Source organism: Myotis yumanensis, unplaced genomic scaffold, assembly GCF_028538775.1.
Source record: "Myotis yumanensis isolate MYYU_CA2020_CCGP unplaced genomic scaffold, mMyoYum1.0.hap1 SCAF_3, whole genome shotgun sequence".
NCBI classification, from domain to species: Eukaryota; Metazoa; Chordata; class Mammalia; order Chiroptera; family Vespertilionidae; genus Myotis; species Myotis yumanensis.
In genome coordinates, this window is record NW_027223754.1 from 99,443,314 (window position 1) to 99,460,538 (window position 17,225).

Here is a 17,225-nt window from a genome sequence, read left to right on the forward strand (position 1 = left end):
GCCCGCAGGGGCAGCAGTCAGTGCTGGGTCGCCATGGCAACCCAGCACTGACTTCCTCTCTGGTCAAGCCTTCGGTCCTTATGACCCTGGCTCTTTATTATATAGATTTTTATTTAATGTAACTCTGTTTATATATATAAAAGCCTAAGCAAATGGCTGACCAGCCAACCGGCTGACTGGCCAGTAGCTATGACATGCAATGACCACTAGGGTCAGACGTTCTGATCAGTAGCTATGATGTGCACTGACCACCAGGGGGCAGACACTCAATGCAGAAGCTGCTGAGCTGCGATGACTTGGCAGCTGCAGTTCTCAGGTGACGCACTCGGAACCAGAGAGGAGGGAGCTCAATTTTGAGGTGCATCACCAAAGAACCACCCTCGTGGGATGTCAGAGAGCCAGTTTTGGCCCGATCCCCACAGGCCAAGCCAAGGGACCCCACCAGTGCACGAATCCATGCACTGGGCCTCTAGTTTATTTATAAAGTTTATTGTACTTATTAGAATTTAAAGTGTGCTATAAGCTTTTGTAATTTAAAAATTACTAAATTTTCCTTAGCATTTGTTTTCTGCAAACCTTCTAACTACTATTAAAAGTGAATTTCCAGCCCTAGCCGGTTTGGCTCAGTGGATAGAGCATTGGCCTGCGGACTGAAGGGTCCCAGGTTTGATTCCGGTCAAGGGGACATGCCTGGGTTGCAGGCTCGATCCCTAGCAGGGGATGTGCAGCTGATCAATGATTCTCTTTCATCATTGATGTTTCTATCTCTCTCTCCCTCTCTTTTCCTCTCTGAAGTCAATAAAAATATATATTAAAAATAAAATAAAATAAAAGTGAATTGCCACCCTAGCAGGTTTGGCTCGGTAGATGGAGCATTGGCTTGTGGGCTGAAGGGTCTTAGGTTTGATTCTGGTCAAGGGCACATGCCCCGGTTGCAGGCTCAATCCCCAGTCAGGTGCATGCAGGAGGCAGCCGATCAATGATTCTCTTTCATCATTGATGTTTCTATCTCTCTCACCCCCTCCTTTCCTCTCTGAAGTCAATAAAAATATATATATTTTTTAAAAAGTGAATTGCCAATAATATAGAAGAGGTGAATTGCCATAAGCTGTGACCTGCATTGATTAATTTGTGTTATATTTTAAATAGGATGCTTTCTTTTCATTGTATTTTTTCCAAAAATAACATGATAGCTTGTTCTTTATTAGAAAATTATCTCTATTAAAAGACTAGTGTCTTCAAATATGGTCTCTATTTTTATGCTATTTGTATTTATATGATACATTTAAGTACTGAGTTAATATAATTTGGCTTTTATTTATTTTACTAGAGGCCTGGTACATGAAATTCGTGCATGGGTCAGGGTGTGTGTCCCTCAGACCAGCCTGCACCCTCTCTAATCTGGGACTCCTTGAGGGATGTCCAACTGCCCATTTAGGCCCAGTGGGATCGGGCCTAAACGGGCAGTGGGACATCCTTCTCACAATCCAGGACTGTTGGCTCCCAACCTCTAGCCTGCCTGCCTGCCTGATTGCCCCTAACCGCTTCTGCCTGCCAGCCTGATCACCCCCTAACCACTCCCCTGCCAGCCTGATCGACGCCTAACTGATCCCCTGCTGGCCCATTGCCCCTAACTGCCCTCCCCTGCTGGCCTGGTCACCCCTAACTGCCCTCCTCTGCCGGCCTGGTGGCCCCCAACGGCCCTTCCCTGCTGGCTCAGTCGCCCACAACTTCCCTCCCTTTCAGGCCTGCTCCCTCCCAACTGTCCTCCCCTGCTGGCCTGATCACCCATAACTGCCCTCCCTTGCTGACCTTCTTGTGTCCACATGGGGGTGGCCATCTTGTGTGTTGGAATGATGGTCAATTTGCATATCACCTCTATATTATATAGGATTTTGACAGTTTTTTCCTTAGTATGTAAATTATAAAACTTCATCAGAAAATTTAAAAATAATGATGGTATCTAATTTTTAGATATTTATTTATATAAGTTATATAGATATATGTTATATAAATAATATCACCATTATTCTATAAAAATATACTTATATACTGGAAAACCTATTTTTCATTAAATTCTATGATTTTTAAGTAGAATGGTAACTCAGAATATGATGGAGCACTAAAAATGCCATGGGCCCAGTTAGAATCCAGAAACATCTCTGCTAGTCAATATAAATTCTCTGTATATATACATGTGTAGAAAAAAGTAGTGAGAGTAATAAGTTGTCCTAGGTTACCATATATATGAACTATCAGTGAAAATTTAAAATTATAGAATTTTACATTTTGTGTTTTACAGTGATAGTTTTAGCAGACCATTTTCATGTACAAAAGATTTTAATAAAGGTTCCAAATTCTTATGTATTTTCATTAGTATTATTCTTCACAATAGTCAGAAACAGAGCAGGTATCCATTGGCTGAGCTATCTAGCTGCAGATATTTTCTTCCAGTTTAACGTGCACATTCACAGTGTCATTCTCTGTCACAGACATCTATGCCTTCACAGTCCTCATCCTCCAAAGAGTCTATCCTATAATTTTCCACTTGGCTTATGTTTGTTCATTTGTTAAAATTTGGCTCATTTTTATCACATATGTATTCATTCCTTTAATAAATATGTATTGGATAAAGAGTATATGGCAATACACAGATTTATTTAAACACACGAGAGAGAAAAAGAGAGAGAGAGAGAGATTGAGAGAGAGAACCCCAGACTCTACATTCTTGAGTTTACAGACTAGTGGAGAGGCAGACAAATTAGCAGTGATGCTCATTAGCTCTAACACACGTCTGTGTGAGTGCTGTGGTGGAAGAACAAAGGGGAAACCTTAACTTACTCTCACCTCATTCTAGAAGATGCAAAGTCGAAACAACACTCTACTTTCTATCAATTACCTACACTTATAGTACACACCTATATCAATTTACATATTTAAAACAATATGTAGTCTTATTGTAAAATTCAGATTCATATAATAAACATTTATTAGTATGCAGGCTTCAAAAATAGCCCAAGAAATATTCCGTGTGTAATAGTTTTCAACAAACCTTCTACTATTATTGTTGAAAATAAAATGTCACCCAATAAATGTTTACTAAATAAATGCTATAATTTGATTTGATGTTTATAATAGCACATTTAGTTCTTCCTCAGATTGTGGCTTGTTTTTCCTATTTTACAGTCACATTTACAATTGTTATAAGAGTGGGTATCATTTACTCTCAATATAGTATCTGCATATCTATGTTACTGTTGCGCTATATGTAGTATGTGCAACAAGGCATACTAGATGAAATTCATATCACTAAATACTAGGGAAGTAGCTATTTAGTATGAATTTGAATGGAAATTTAGAAAGCTGCCCATGATCAGATCATAATATACTTTTACAAAATATAATCTTACCCAATAAAAGTTTTCATTGGACCCTTTTTTAAAAAAAAAATAGCAGTTCACTTCATTTCATCTGATTATGTGTTATTTCAGTACCAGTTTATGAGGGTGAGCCAGTAAGTTCTATGCCCTCCCTAAACTTTCTACATCCCCACTATACTTCAGTATATTACCTGAAATACTTGTTATCTATTAAAAAAATCACAACAATAAAACAGCAAATTCAATCTAAGATTCAGCAGTACTTCACTAAAATGAAACAATATAATACCCTCCCTCTCCCCCCAAAAATGTCATGAATGTAAAGGAGTGAAAAAAAGGACATGACATCTGCCTCTGTACTTTTCCAGACTGGCTTTAAAGTGCTTTTGCAAATTCACGGCTCTGATTCTTTTTTTTATAAAATTCATTGGGGTGACATTGGTTAATAAGATTATATAGGTTTCAAGTGTACATTTCTATGATACATGATCTGTATATCTGCATTGATTCTTGATATAAGCTCAATATAGTATTCTCTATACTGACAATGTAATTTCTAGATATATATTCATCATAGTAGAATACCAACCCAATCTGCAGGTGGGCAGGTCAGCAGAGTGACCTCCTCCGTGATCACTTTTAGCATCCCTAGCCAAGAAGGCTCTATTTCCAATGTGACAATATTATCTTAATCACAGTCAGCAGAGGAGAGATGGACCATGGAGTGCCCACATGGAAGTTTCAGTGGGCCAAGCTTGGTTGTGGCACATGTCACTTCTGCTCACCTTTTGCTGATTAGTACTAATTCCCATGACCATAGCTACTTGTAAAGGGGGATGAGAAATGCTGTATATCCCAGGAAGAAAAATCAATTATGACAAACAACAGTCTCTATAGAAGGTTATATTATAAAAAAGTAATTATAGTTATTCATTAATTATCATTGAGTGAATTCACTTGAAACACATTGTTATGAGTGCTTTGGATTAAACAAAAACATAGTTCAATAAGCAAAAGAGTTACTTTTCTTCTGAAATTCAATAGTTACCTATTATAAGAACAGGAACAATTTCATAATCAATTGATGTATAAAGATTATCATTTCTCTTTTTCTTTTCTAGGGCGGACATATAATGATCTGAATCAATACCCTGTGTTTCCATGGGTCTTAACAAACTATGAATCAGAAGAATTGGACTTGACTCTTCCAGGAAACTTCAGGGATCTATCAAAGGTAACTTTTAAATAGATAGAAGTCTATTTTCTTCATAAGGCTATATTCTACAAACATTTCTATCGATTATATCTATTCAGTTAATATTTGTAAGAATGTAAACCTGGTTGTCTTCTTTTGTAGTTAGTATCTAAATCTCATCAATTCTTAGCATAAGTATTAAGCCACAAGAAGATAAATTAGTACTAGCATAGGCAAAATGAAATGGATATTTGAGAAAGAACGAAGTAGGGAGAGGTTGCTCAAATATCCTAGGTTTTAAGGGTCAAGACAAGAAACCTAAAATTAGTACAAAATATAATAGCAAATCATTTCTATGAAACATTTCTTAGATGATAAGACATGTTATCTTGATCATAATATACACACATATACAAACACTGTAGGGGAGCTTAATAGTGAAAAGAAGTTGGTTACAACAATTTATCAAGGGTCTGGTAAGGTTTAGCCCCAAAACTGGGAAGAAAAAAAATATATAATGGGGGATATGAATGAAAAGCTAATTTTTGATTAGTTCAACTCATTTGTCCAAAGGAAACTTAATCAGGATACTAAACTCTCTGAAATATAGTGAAGAACTAGGAACTAAGCTCCAAAAGCTTCTCTATAGACTAAGATAATTTCAGAGCTACATTAAGCTTCCACCCATCCACTCTGAATATCTCTTTTTTCTATCATCTTGGTTGTCAGGTTTAGTATTCCACAGTGGGTTAAAAGACTAATGTATTTATATTTGGGTTTGGTGGGGGGAGGTTTGAGGAGCTTATGGACAAGGGGAGCATAAGCCCTGTAAGACAGGGAAATATGCATTGCAACCAATTTAAAATTAATCCCATAGATGGTTTTTAACTTAGCCCACCTTCTCTTCCCCCTTTTCTTGCCTTTGAAAACTAGACTTACCTAAGTTGAAATTCTATGTTCCGCTACTTACTCTTACTGGATATGTGAATTAAAAGCACTTTCCCTTAGCTTCAGTTTCCCCATTTGTATCATAAGAATAATAATACTATCCTCCCTCATCCTATATAATAAAAGCCTAATATGCTAAGTGCCTGGTTGTCTGGTTATCCATTCAACCAATCAAAGAGTAATATGCTAATGATATGATAAGGCCGCTAAAGCTCTTGCTATGACGTGCACTGACCACCAGGGGCATACAGTTGACTGGTCAACCAGTCGCTATGATGTGCACTGACCACCAGGGGGCAGACGCTCCAACTGGTAGGTTAGCTTGCTGCTGGGGTCCTACTGATCCAGACTGAGTGAGTCCGGCTGGACATGCCCTGGAGCCCTTCCGTAGTCCCTCCTCAGCTGGCCAGCCTCCCACATCCTTCCCTAGCCCTAATCATGCAGTGGGGTCCCTAGACCTGGCCTGCACCCTCTCGCAATCCAGGGCCCCTTGGGGGATGTCGGAGAGCTGGTTTCGGCCACTGGTGCACGAATTCATGCAATGGGCCTCTAGTATAGTTATAAAGATCAAATAATGTGTACATTTAAAGAAAGTAATACTTGGGATATAGAGGCACTTTATGAATATTAGCTATTATTATTACACATGGAATATTTCTTAGCTTATTTTTGAAGCCAGCATACTAATTTTTGCACATTCTATGTCATTCACTCTCCTGTTCTTTCATTATGTGTGAAATTTCTATCAAATATTAGTTGCTAGATCATTGCTAATTTCACTTATGATATTATAGGTACTAAATGGACCTAAGAGATCAGTTAGCCACCATCTTACTGAGAATCAAATGGTGGTAAAAAAAATAATGCTAGCAATTGAATTCCAGTTTGGCTGTAAATATAGTAATGTTTCCAATGTAATTGAACTGAACAAAAAATCACATGCAGATAATTAATCAGACTTGGGTAGATAGACACATTGTAATTCATGGGGCCTTTCCTCCAGGAGCAAATCTAGTTATACATTATCTGAATAAAATCATTATCTGCAAAGTTAAATAATTAGGTACCATATTATATAGAGAGAACTATATGAGAGGCACTATATAGCGGCTAGGAACAAGAACAATGGAGCTTGCCAAGGCCGGTTTGGCTCAGTGGATAGAGCGTCGGCCTGCGGACTGAGGGGTCCCGGGTTTGATTCCGGTCAGGGGCGTGTGCCTGGGTTGCGGGCATGTCCCCGGTGGGAGATGTGAAGGAGGCAGCTGATCGATGTTTCTCTCTCATCGATGTTTCTGGCTCTCTGTCTCTCTCCCTTCCTCTCTGTAAAAAAAATCAATAAAATATATTAAAAAAACAACAACAACAACAATGGAGCTAGAGTGCATTCAAATCTGGGTCCTTAGACAAATCAGTTTCTTTACCGGTATAATGGAGACAATAATAATAGAGTTGCTGTGAGGATTTAATGGTTAATAAGTACAAGGAACTTAGAATAGTGCCTGGCACAGCATTAATTAATACTATAGTATTATGAAGATAATGTAATAAATTATTGATATAAGTCATATACTTTGAGTTCTTTCAAATAATGGTGATAAATATATGCTGGTATTATTAGAATTAGAATGTTTGAATGGTAAGGATTTTTGACATGACTTGCCAAGTTTGAGGTATAACTTTGGGTATAAAACAAAACAAAACTAACTCATCAATATCAGGATGAAAACTGTCAAAATAGTTCTTTAAACAAAATTTTATATGCATATAACCATTATCTAATAGATATTATAAAATATACATATAATAAAAATTTAAAGGTAGGCTCTCAAGAAGCATGATACATTAAAATCTTATAAGCAGTCCACTACTATGGCTACTTCCGATTATTTTTACAGTAGGAAAGGAGATCCTGTCTCATTGAAATCAACTTGGATATTATGGTGAAAGGAAACTTATAGCCCAAGGTGTCTTTCTTTCCTCCATTTATTTATTTATTCTTTCAGTAATTCAGTCAACAAATATTTGCCATACACTCACTATATGTCAAGTATTGCACTAGGTGGAAGGGAGTACAAGAATTAATAAAATAGACATAGTTGCAGCCTTCCTGGAAAGAGTCCAGTCCAAAGCTGAGATGAAAACTCAGATAGTGACCAGAAGTCTGTGAGGCAGCATGTATGACAATAAGTATAAAGGGGACTGTACCAAAGGAGAGAGTGCATGTTCAACTACTCTTAAGATGCTGGACTCAAATGTTCTTAAAACCTTCTCCTAACTAAAGAAAATATGGCCTTTATTATGGCTAAAATGGATTATAGAAGATTTATGATAAAATGTTTGCTAATAATTATAGATTTTTAGTCTGTGTAGAAAACATGACATACACTAAATGAGGAAGTAACTGTTTCTATAGTAACTGGAATATATAAACATTGCTCAATTTTTAAAGCTTATCTGTTCCATCTATATTCCTTATGGCATAACTTTTTCCTTTGTGACTTGCATGTGCTCTCCTATTTTTATATAGTGTTAGGTAGGTAGAAGAGGTGAACAGACTGAGCCTAAATAAATTCGGCAACGTGAACACTAACTGTATATTGGTGCAAACATAGACTTCTTCATGTTGTGAACCTTTGAACCCAGGAGCTCTTAATCGATAGCTTTTTCTTCCAATTCTACTGTTTCATGCTCTAGCAATTTGTTCTTTATATCCTGTCAGACTAACATGATAGGAAAATGTTAGCAAATTAAAGCCTCTTGATATGTTAATAACTTACTCTTGCATTGTTCCCATGCTTCATTGAATTTCTTAATAGGAACTTCTTACAAATGGACTAAAAACCCAAGACTACCCTGTATGAAAATCATTAATAAAGAAGAGTTTAATGTAAGAAAATATATTATATGTCTAGTGGGAAAATGACATTTGAAGTATAATAATATAATTAGGAGGAAAAACTACTAGCAATGCAATATTATTTCAGTGTAGAGATGACCACTAAGAAGCACATGAAATTCTTGTAGTTATAATTAATACTACAAATGAAAATTTTAGTAGAGTTTGTTACTCTTTAAAAGATCAAGGAAGAATTGAAATATTTGAATGATATTACAAACCAGGAACATTCTAAAAGATCTCTAACAACAAAATAGGTTGTTTCTGAACAAAGATTGGGATCCAAGTAATAATTCCTAGCAGACAATAATTATAGAATTTGTTTTAGTAAACAATAAATACATTTTATATCTTTTACTGCGTAGAAGAAATTAAGATGCTATGAAATAAACAATTCTAAAGAAAATTGAAATGTTCTTTTCTTTCTTTACTAGTGGCCCGGTGCACGAAATTTGTGCATTGGGGGGGTCCCCTCAGCCCAGCCTGCACCCTCTCCAATCAGGGACCCTTTGGAGGATGTCCGACGGCCAGTTTAGGCCTGATCCTTTGGGTCCCGATCTGGGACTGCTGGCTGCTAACCGCTCACCTGACTGTCTGCCTTATCACCCCTAACTGCCTCTGCCTGTCTGCCTGATTGCCCCTAACCTCTCTGCCTGCCTGCCTGATCGCCCCCAACTGCCCTCCCCTCCCAGCCTGATCTTGCCCCCAGCTGCCCTCCCCTGATGGCCTGATTACCCCTAACGACCTCTGCCTCAGCCCCCACCACCATGGCTTTGTCCAGAAGAAAATCGAACATCCAGAAGATGGCCGGTTGACCCAGTCTAATTAACATATTACCCTTTTAGTAGTATAGATAGATTATATAGGATAGAATTGCTTAAATGTTGGGGGGAGGGGAAGCCTTTTTCAGCAGGAGGAGATGCTCTTGGCAGACAAAAATACATAATACCATATGTATGATAGCCAGCCATATGCACTATACTGCCAAACTGGTCATTAAAAAATTGAACCAGCTTTTTTACACATTACACCAAATAGCTGTTGCCCTTAAAACCCCTCCTCAGCTCCCACCTTAGGTTCTGCCTTTGCAGTTCACCCAGATTAGGTTCTGATTGGTCAGTTTCTATGCCAGTCAGCATCAAAAGCTCTGCCTCCTAGGCAGCCATTGGCTCCTCGCACTTCACCCAGATTTGGTTCTGATTGGTCGGTTTCTATGCCAGTCATGTCTACAGGACTATCAATGGGCCTGATCAGAGAGGCAGGGCTGATCAGCAGCCCCAGTGGAGGCCTGAGAGAAAGAGAGGCACAGCTGCTGGTCAGGCCTGGAGAGAGAGAGGCAAGTGCTGATCAACAGCTGCCATGAAGGCTATGGATCAGACCCTGCTTCTCTCTCCAGGCCTCTCTTTGGACCTGATCCACAGTCCCCTCGGCTGTCAGTGCTGGGTCTGGGTTCCCGCAGTGGCGGCAGTCAGTGCTGGGTCGCCACAGCAACCCACCACTGACTGCAGGAATGACTTCCCATCCGTCGAGCCTTCAGTTGTTTTGGATGTTATGGGCCTTGGGTTTTTATATATTAGGATACTTCACATAATACTGGATTCATGACATTTTTTGTTGTATCTGTTAAGATAAAAGCTTCAGACAGTCCAGCTTGTATTGGCTTGAACAATCCACCAATGTTATTGGTTTTTATTGGTTCTTATAACTGAAAGTTTTAGAGGGAAATTTAGTTTTAAGCAAGTTTTTCTCCATTCATGCATACAGTGCCACCAAGGACTTGGTTTTTTCACTGCTCTGCCCTGCCTTCCCCTCTGTGCACTTCATACTCACCCTGTGTCAGATGGCCACCAGCACTCCCTTTATTAGCAAAATAGCTGCAAAATTTTCAGACCTCATATCACACTACCCTAAGGAAGAGAGAGCATTGTACCAAGTAGATGTCATGGAAGACAGGATAAACTTTTCTTTCTAAGAAATTCGAGCATATGTCGCCTCATGTGTCATTGGTGCTATTTAAGAGGGATAGAATATGTTAATTGGAAATGAGATAAGTCAATCATTTCCCATGGTTAGAGCTAGAGGTAGAGTCAGGGTCACAGGAGACCCTGTCTAAGAATGTTGGGGTGAAAGTTGACCAGAGAAAATTGGAGTCCTGTCTCCTAAAGGAAGTTGGCTTGGTAATCAGCAAACAACTCTCTGTTATACAATGTCAAATACAATGTATCTGAGTGAGAGTTTATTCTTTATGATTTCTATAATCTAGAGAGTAGCAAATAAATTTTAGATTTATATACACATGGTTACTACATAAAAAGAACATTGTAAGGCAGTTCTAGGAGGACTTTAAAGTATAGTCCTGAGTCTCAAGAAATATTCACTGGTTATGAGGGGGGAAAACCAATAGGCAGTAGGTTGCTTATTATATACATACAATTATCATATACTAGAGGCCCGGTGCACGATTCCATGCACCAGTGGGGTCCCTCGGCCTGGCCCGTGGGATCAGGCTGAAACCGGCTCTCTGACATCCCCCAAGGGGTCCCAGATTGCAAAAAGGCACAGGCCAGGCGAAGGGACCCCGCTGGTGCATGATCAGGGCTGGGAAGGGACGTGGGAGGTTAGCCAGCCAGGGAGGGACCACGGGAGGGCTCCAAGGTGTGTCCCATCTTGCTCACTCCGGATCAGCTGAACCCCAGCAAGCTAACCTACCAGTCAGAGTGTCTTCCCCCTGGTGGTCAGTGCACATCATAGAGAGCGGTTTAGTGGCCTTAGCATATCATTAGCATATTACGCTTTGATTGGTTGAACAGCAGACCAGACAACTGGACACTTAACATATTAGGCTTTTATTATTTAGGATGAACATTAAATGGAGTCAGAGATAAATTTACATTAAGCTAATGAAGCTTAAGCTTCAAGGTCCCTCAAATTCCATGGGCTTCTTATACCCTGCTCCTAATTTTATATTCTTAGTTGTATGTTCATTTTCTGAAAGAACCCTCTCTTACAAATTGCTTGAGTCTCACCAAACCTGGATCTGCCCTCAGTACACATGAAGGACCTATCTCTTAAGTAAGCCTGGATAATTTCTTGTAAGAGGCAAATGAGAGGGGTGCATAAGGGTTTTAAACATCTAGGTACACCTGGTTATATTTCTTCCTATACTGATGTATATATTTTAAATGCATAAATTGTATACTTTCCCAAAAACATTCTGACCATATTGATAAAATAATGGTTGTCTATTTTATTTTAAAATTTATTTATTTATTTTTACTTTTTTATTATTGAATTTATTTGGTGACATTGGTTCACAAAACCGTACAGGTTTCAAATGTACAATGCAATAAAACATAATCTAATCTAAACTCTGCATCATTCACCCCAAACCCTTCTTTCATCCAGACCCCCATCCTCACACCCCTCTGACAACTGTCAGTCTGTTCATGTATCCATGCCTCTGTTTCTATTTTATTCATCAGTTTATTTTGTTCGTTAGATTCCACATATAAGTGAGATCATATAGTATTTGTCTTTCTCTGACTGGCATATTTCATGTAGCATAACAATCTCCAGGTCCATCCATGCTGTTGCAAAAGGTAAGATTTCCTTCTTTTTTATGGCTTCATAGTATTTCATTGTGAAAATGTATCACAGCTTTTTTATCCACTCATCTACTGATGGGCACTTGGGCTGTTTCCAGAAATTGGCTATTGTAAATAATGCTGCAATGGACATAGGGGTGCATATATTCTTTCATATTAGTATTTCAGGCATCTTTGTATATATTCCCAGAAGTGGGATTACTGGGTCAAAAGGCAATTCCACTTTTAATTTTTTGAGGAAACTCCATAATGTTTTCTTTTTTTGTAAGTCTTTTTTTTTTAAGTCTTTTTTAAGTTTTGAAATTATAAAATCTTTATTGTTGAAAGTATTATATATGTCCCCTTTTTTACTCCTTTGCCCTACTCCCTCCCCTCCCAGGCTTTCACCACACTATTGTCTGTGTCATTGGTTGATCTCTCCCCCGACCCCCACCTTCCCCTGCCTTTCCTCTGAGGTTTGACAGTTGATTTGATGATTCTATGTCTCTGGGTCTATTTTTGTTCATTATTTTATGTTGTTCATTAGATTCCACATATGAGTGAGATCATGTGATACTGATCTTTCTCTAACTGGCTTATTCGCTTAGCATAAGGCTCTCTAGGTCCATCCATGCTGTTGCAAATGGTAAGAGTTCTTTCTTTTTTTACAGCTGCATAGTATTCCCTTGTATAGATGTACCACAGTTTCTTTAATCCATTAATTTGCTTGATGGGCACTTAGGCTGTTCTAAATCTTAGCTATTGTAAATTGTCCTTACATGAACATAGTTGCATGTATTCTTTCTGATGAGTGTTTCTTAATTCTTGGGATATATTCCTAGACTTGGAATCACTGGGTCAAATGGTAGTTCCATTTTTAATTTTTTGAGGAAACTCCAAACTGTTTTCCACAGAGGCTGTACCAGTTTGCATTCACACCAGCAGTGTACGAGGGTTCCCTTTTCTCTACATCCTCACCAACACTTGTCGTTTGTTGATGATTGCCATTCTAACAGGTGTGAGGTGATACCTCATTGTCATTTTGATTTGAATTTCTCAGATGATTAATGACTTTGAGCATTTTTTTCATATGCCCTTTGGCCTTCTGTATGTCCACTTTGGAGAAGTGTCTATTAAACTTCATCTTGTTTTCCACAGTGGCTGCACCAATCTGCATTCCCACATTCTCGCCAACATTTGCCATTTTTGGATTTATTGATGGTAGCCATCCTGGCAGGTGTGAGATGATATCTCATTGTAGTTTTAATTTGCATCTCTCTGATGATTAGTGATGTGATCATCTTTTCATATGCCTATTGGCCATCTGCATATCCTCTTTGGAGAAGTGTCTATTCAGGTCCTTTGCCCATTTTTATTTATTTTTTTAAATATATTTTATTTACAGAGAGGAAGGGAGAGGGATAGAGAGTTAGAAACATCGATGAGAGAGAAACATCGATCAGCAGCCTCCTGCACTCTCCCCACTGGGGATGTGCCCGCAACCAAGGTACATGCCCTGACAGGAATCGAACCTGGGACCTTTGAGTCCGCAGGCCGACGCTCTATCCACTGAGCCAAACTGGTTAGGGCCCTTTGACCATTTTTAATTTAGTTGTTTGTCTTCCTGGTTTTGACTTGTATATTTCACTTTTAAGCAGCATTGAATATTTAACAAAAGCATGTTAGAAAAATAACAATAGTTTTATAAGATTGTGCAGACAAGAAGAAAAACATAGTAAATAAAAACAGTATCTCTGCACCAGACATAGTTTTGCTGGAGCTTTGATGACATGGGTAGGATAATGATATGACCTGGAGGTGGCTTTCTTGCTCTTGCCAAAGTTCATAATACAGACAGTTCTACAGCACTCAGGTTCCATGTACACAAGAAGTTGAACCCCTCAGGTTCCTATTCTCTTTAATGGATGCTATAAAAGGTTAATTCTGGAATTATCAAACCTTTTTAGTTTTCTTTGTATCAGTATTAAAATTGAGGGTTAGAAAAAAATTGAGAAGCTGTAAATAAACAGCTTGTTTAAATGTAGCTCTGAGATATACTGTACAGTCTTAGGCATGCTTCTTAAGCTCTTTGAACTCATTTCCTCTTCTTTAAAATGAACACAATAGTACAGGAGTCCTCAAACTTTTTAAACAGGGGGCCAGTTCACTGTCCCTCAGACCGTTGGAGGGCTGGACTATAGTTTAAAAAAAAAACTATGAACAAATTCCTATGCACACTGCACATATCTTATTTTGAAGTAAAAAGCAAAACGGGAACAAATACAATATTTGTGTTTGCATGTGGCCCGCGGGCCGTAGTTTGAGGACCCCTGCAATAGTATATACATGATAGCGTGGTTGAAAGAATGAAATACAATAAATGTAGGTAAGAAACCCAGTGTAATGCTGGACACATAAGTGGCATTCAATTCCTGGTAGCTACAAAGCAAAGTTCCATATTTGTCAGCTGAGGGTTCACTGTCTTTGGTATGATTTTAAAAATCTAGTAAGAGATTATTTTATTTAATTTTGTTCTAATAAAATGTAAAGCAATAGCTTTTAATAAATATAAAATTATTTATCATGTAATAAATAATTTTTATCTCTTTAAATTATCTTATATAATAAAAGGGTAATATGCAAATCAACTGAACAGCAGAATGACCCGACTGCTCTCTATGATGCACACTGACCACCAGGGGGCAGACACTCAACGCAGGAGCTGCCCCCTGGTGGTCAGTGTGCTCCCACAGGGGGAGTACTGCTCAGCCACAAGCCAGGCTGATTGCTGGTGAGGAGCAGCAGCCCCCCTCTGCAGCAGTGCTAATGATGTCCAGCTGCGGCTTAGGCCCGTTCCCTAAGCCATCAGTCAGACATTGCCTGAAGGCTCCTGGACTGCAAAAGGGCACAGGCTGGGCTGCGCCCTCCCCACCTGCCAGGTGCATGAATGTCATGCTCTGGGCCTCTAGTCAAATTATCAAAATCATAAACATCAAAATACAGAAGTTAAATTAAATGTTTATTAAAACTTAAAATACACATTTATTTAGACTGAAATATTTTATTATTATATTATTTTTACTCTATTCTTAGCCCACTATATTGAACAGTTAAAGAGCACAGGAGTATGAAAGGTCTTTATCAGTAAAATTTATTTGACCTCATCATTTGATTACATTTCACAATTTCAAATTTTATTTATTACATTTACAGTTAAAGGTTATGTTTTTTGTTTGACATAATAGAGGCAGCAAATGAGATAATCTCCCATTGACTTATTTTTTTTAATATTCAACCAACAGTGAGTATAAAAATTTTCCCCCTAATTTACACAGATATTTCTTTTTTTAAAAAATTAAATCTTTATTGTTCAGATTATTACAGTTGTTTCTCCCCCCCCCCCCATAGCTCCCCTCCACCCAGTTCCCACCCCCACTCTGCCCTTAACCTCCCACTGTCATCATCCATAGGTGTACGATTTTTGTCCAGTATCTTCCCGCACCCCCCACACTCCTTTCCCCCACCCGAGAATAGTCAGTCCACTCCCTTTCTATTCCCCTGATTCTATTATATTCACCAGTTTATTCTGTTCATCAGATTATTTATTCACTTGATTTTTAGATTCACTTGTTGATAGATGTGTATTTGTTGTTCATAATTTGTATCTTTACGTTCTTCTTCTTCTTCCTCTTCTTAAAGGATACCTTTCAGCATTTCATATAATACTGGTTTGGGGGTGATGAACTCTTTTAGCTTTTTCTTATCTGTGAAGCTCTTTATCTGACCTTCAATTCTGAATGATAGCTTTGCTGGGTAAAGTAATCTTGGTTGTAGGTTCTTGGTATTCATCACTTTGAATATTTCTTGCCACTCCCTTCTGGCCTGCATAGTTTCTGTTGAGAAATCAGCTGACAGTCGTATGGGTACTCCCTTGTAGGTAATTGACTGTTTTTCTCTTGCTGCTTTTAAGATTCTCTCTTTGTCTTTTGCTCTTGGCATTTTAATTATGATATGTCTTGGTGTGGTCCTCTTTGGATTCCTTTTGTTTGGGGTTCTCTGCACTTCCTGGACTTGTAAGTCTATTTCTTTCACCAGGTAGGGGAAGTTTTCTGTCATTATTTCTTCAAATAGGTTTTCAATATCTTGCTCTCTCTCTTCTTCTGGCACCCCTATAATTCGGATGTTGGTACGCTTGAAGCTGTCCCAGAGGCTTCTTACACTATCTTCATATTTTTGGATTCTTTTTTCATTTTGCTTTTCCGGTTGGGTGTTTTTTGCTTCTTCATATTTCAAATCTTTGACTTGATTCTTGCGATCCTCTAGTCTGCTGTTGGAACTCTGTATAATATTCTTTATTTCAGTCAGTGTATGCTTAATTTCTAGTTGGTCTTTTTTCATAACCTCAAGGGTCTCACCAGACCTTTTGAGGGTCTTACTAAATTTATCGGTGGTTTCTAGAAAATTCTTGAAAAACCTTAAAAGTGTGGTTTTGAACTCTATATCCAGTCATTTGCTTTCCTCCATTTCTGTCATTTGTGACCTGTTTCTTTGTCTCTGCATTTTTTATGCTTCCCTGTGTTGATAGTGTGGCTTTCTGTGCTAGGTGTCCTATAGGGCCCAGTGACTCAGCCTCCCCAATTACCTGAGGTGGACTCTCTTGGTGCACCTCTTTGTGGGATTTGTGCACAGTCTTGTTGTAGTTAAGCCTTAATTGTTGTAGGTATCACTGGAAGGAATTGACCTCCAGACCAATTGGCTATGAGAATCAGCTGTGTCTGCAGTGGGAGAACTTCTGTGCTGGAGACACCCTTCTGGGGCAAGACTTGCTTCAGTGGGGCTTTGGTGCTCACAGAGTCTGCCCCCTGAGTGTGTCCCTTATGGATCTGAGGAGTTGTAATCTGGATGGTCCCACTCTGACCACTGGGTACACTGGCTCGTGGATCTCTAAGGAGGTGCTAATTTATCCTCTTCCTGAGGCTACCCAGCAGGAGCCCAGCTGTGAAGCAATGCAAGCTGCTGTGGGGCCTTGGGCCTTCTTTTGGAAGTTCTGGGTTTCTCTAACCCAGCTGCAGTTTGTTAGGTAATTTTCAGATTGCAAAGGGCCAGGCCTTTCATATGCAAAAGCCTCTGTGCACAGCTTGGGTGGGGCAGGGTCTCTGGGGATCAACAGCTATGGCTGCTCTTCAGTCCTACCCTAAGAGGCCCTGCTTCTCAGTGTCCCG

General features: G+C 38.9%; 1 protein-coding gene across 5 annotated transcripts in view; it reads left to right on the forward strand.

Annotated features, from left to right (window-relative positions):
- Nucleotides 1-17,225, forward strand: part of NBEA (neurobeachin) — a 975,192-nt gene that overhangs the window by 824,726 nt on the left and 133,241 nt on the right. For all 5 annotated transcript variants that reach the window (XM_070409180.1, XM_070409183.1, XM_070409179.1 and 2 more), the window contains one exon: nt 4,502-4,614. In XM_070409180.1, coding sequence (XP_070265281.1) covers nt 4,502-4,614 — 113 coding nt within the window. The remainder of the gene's footprint in view (nt 1-4,501; nt 4,615-17,225) is intronic.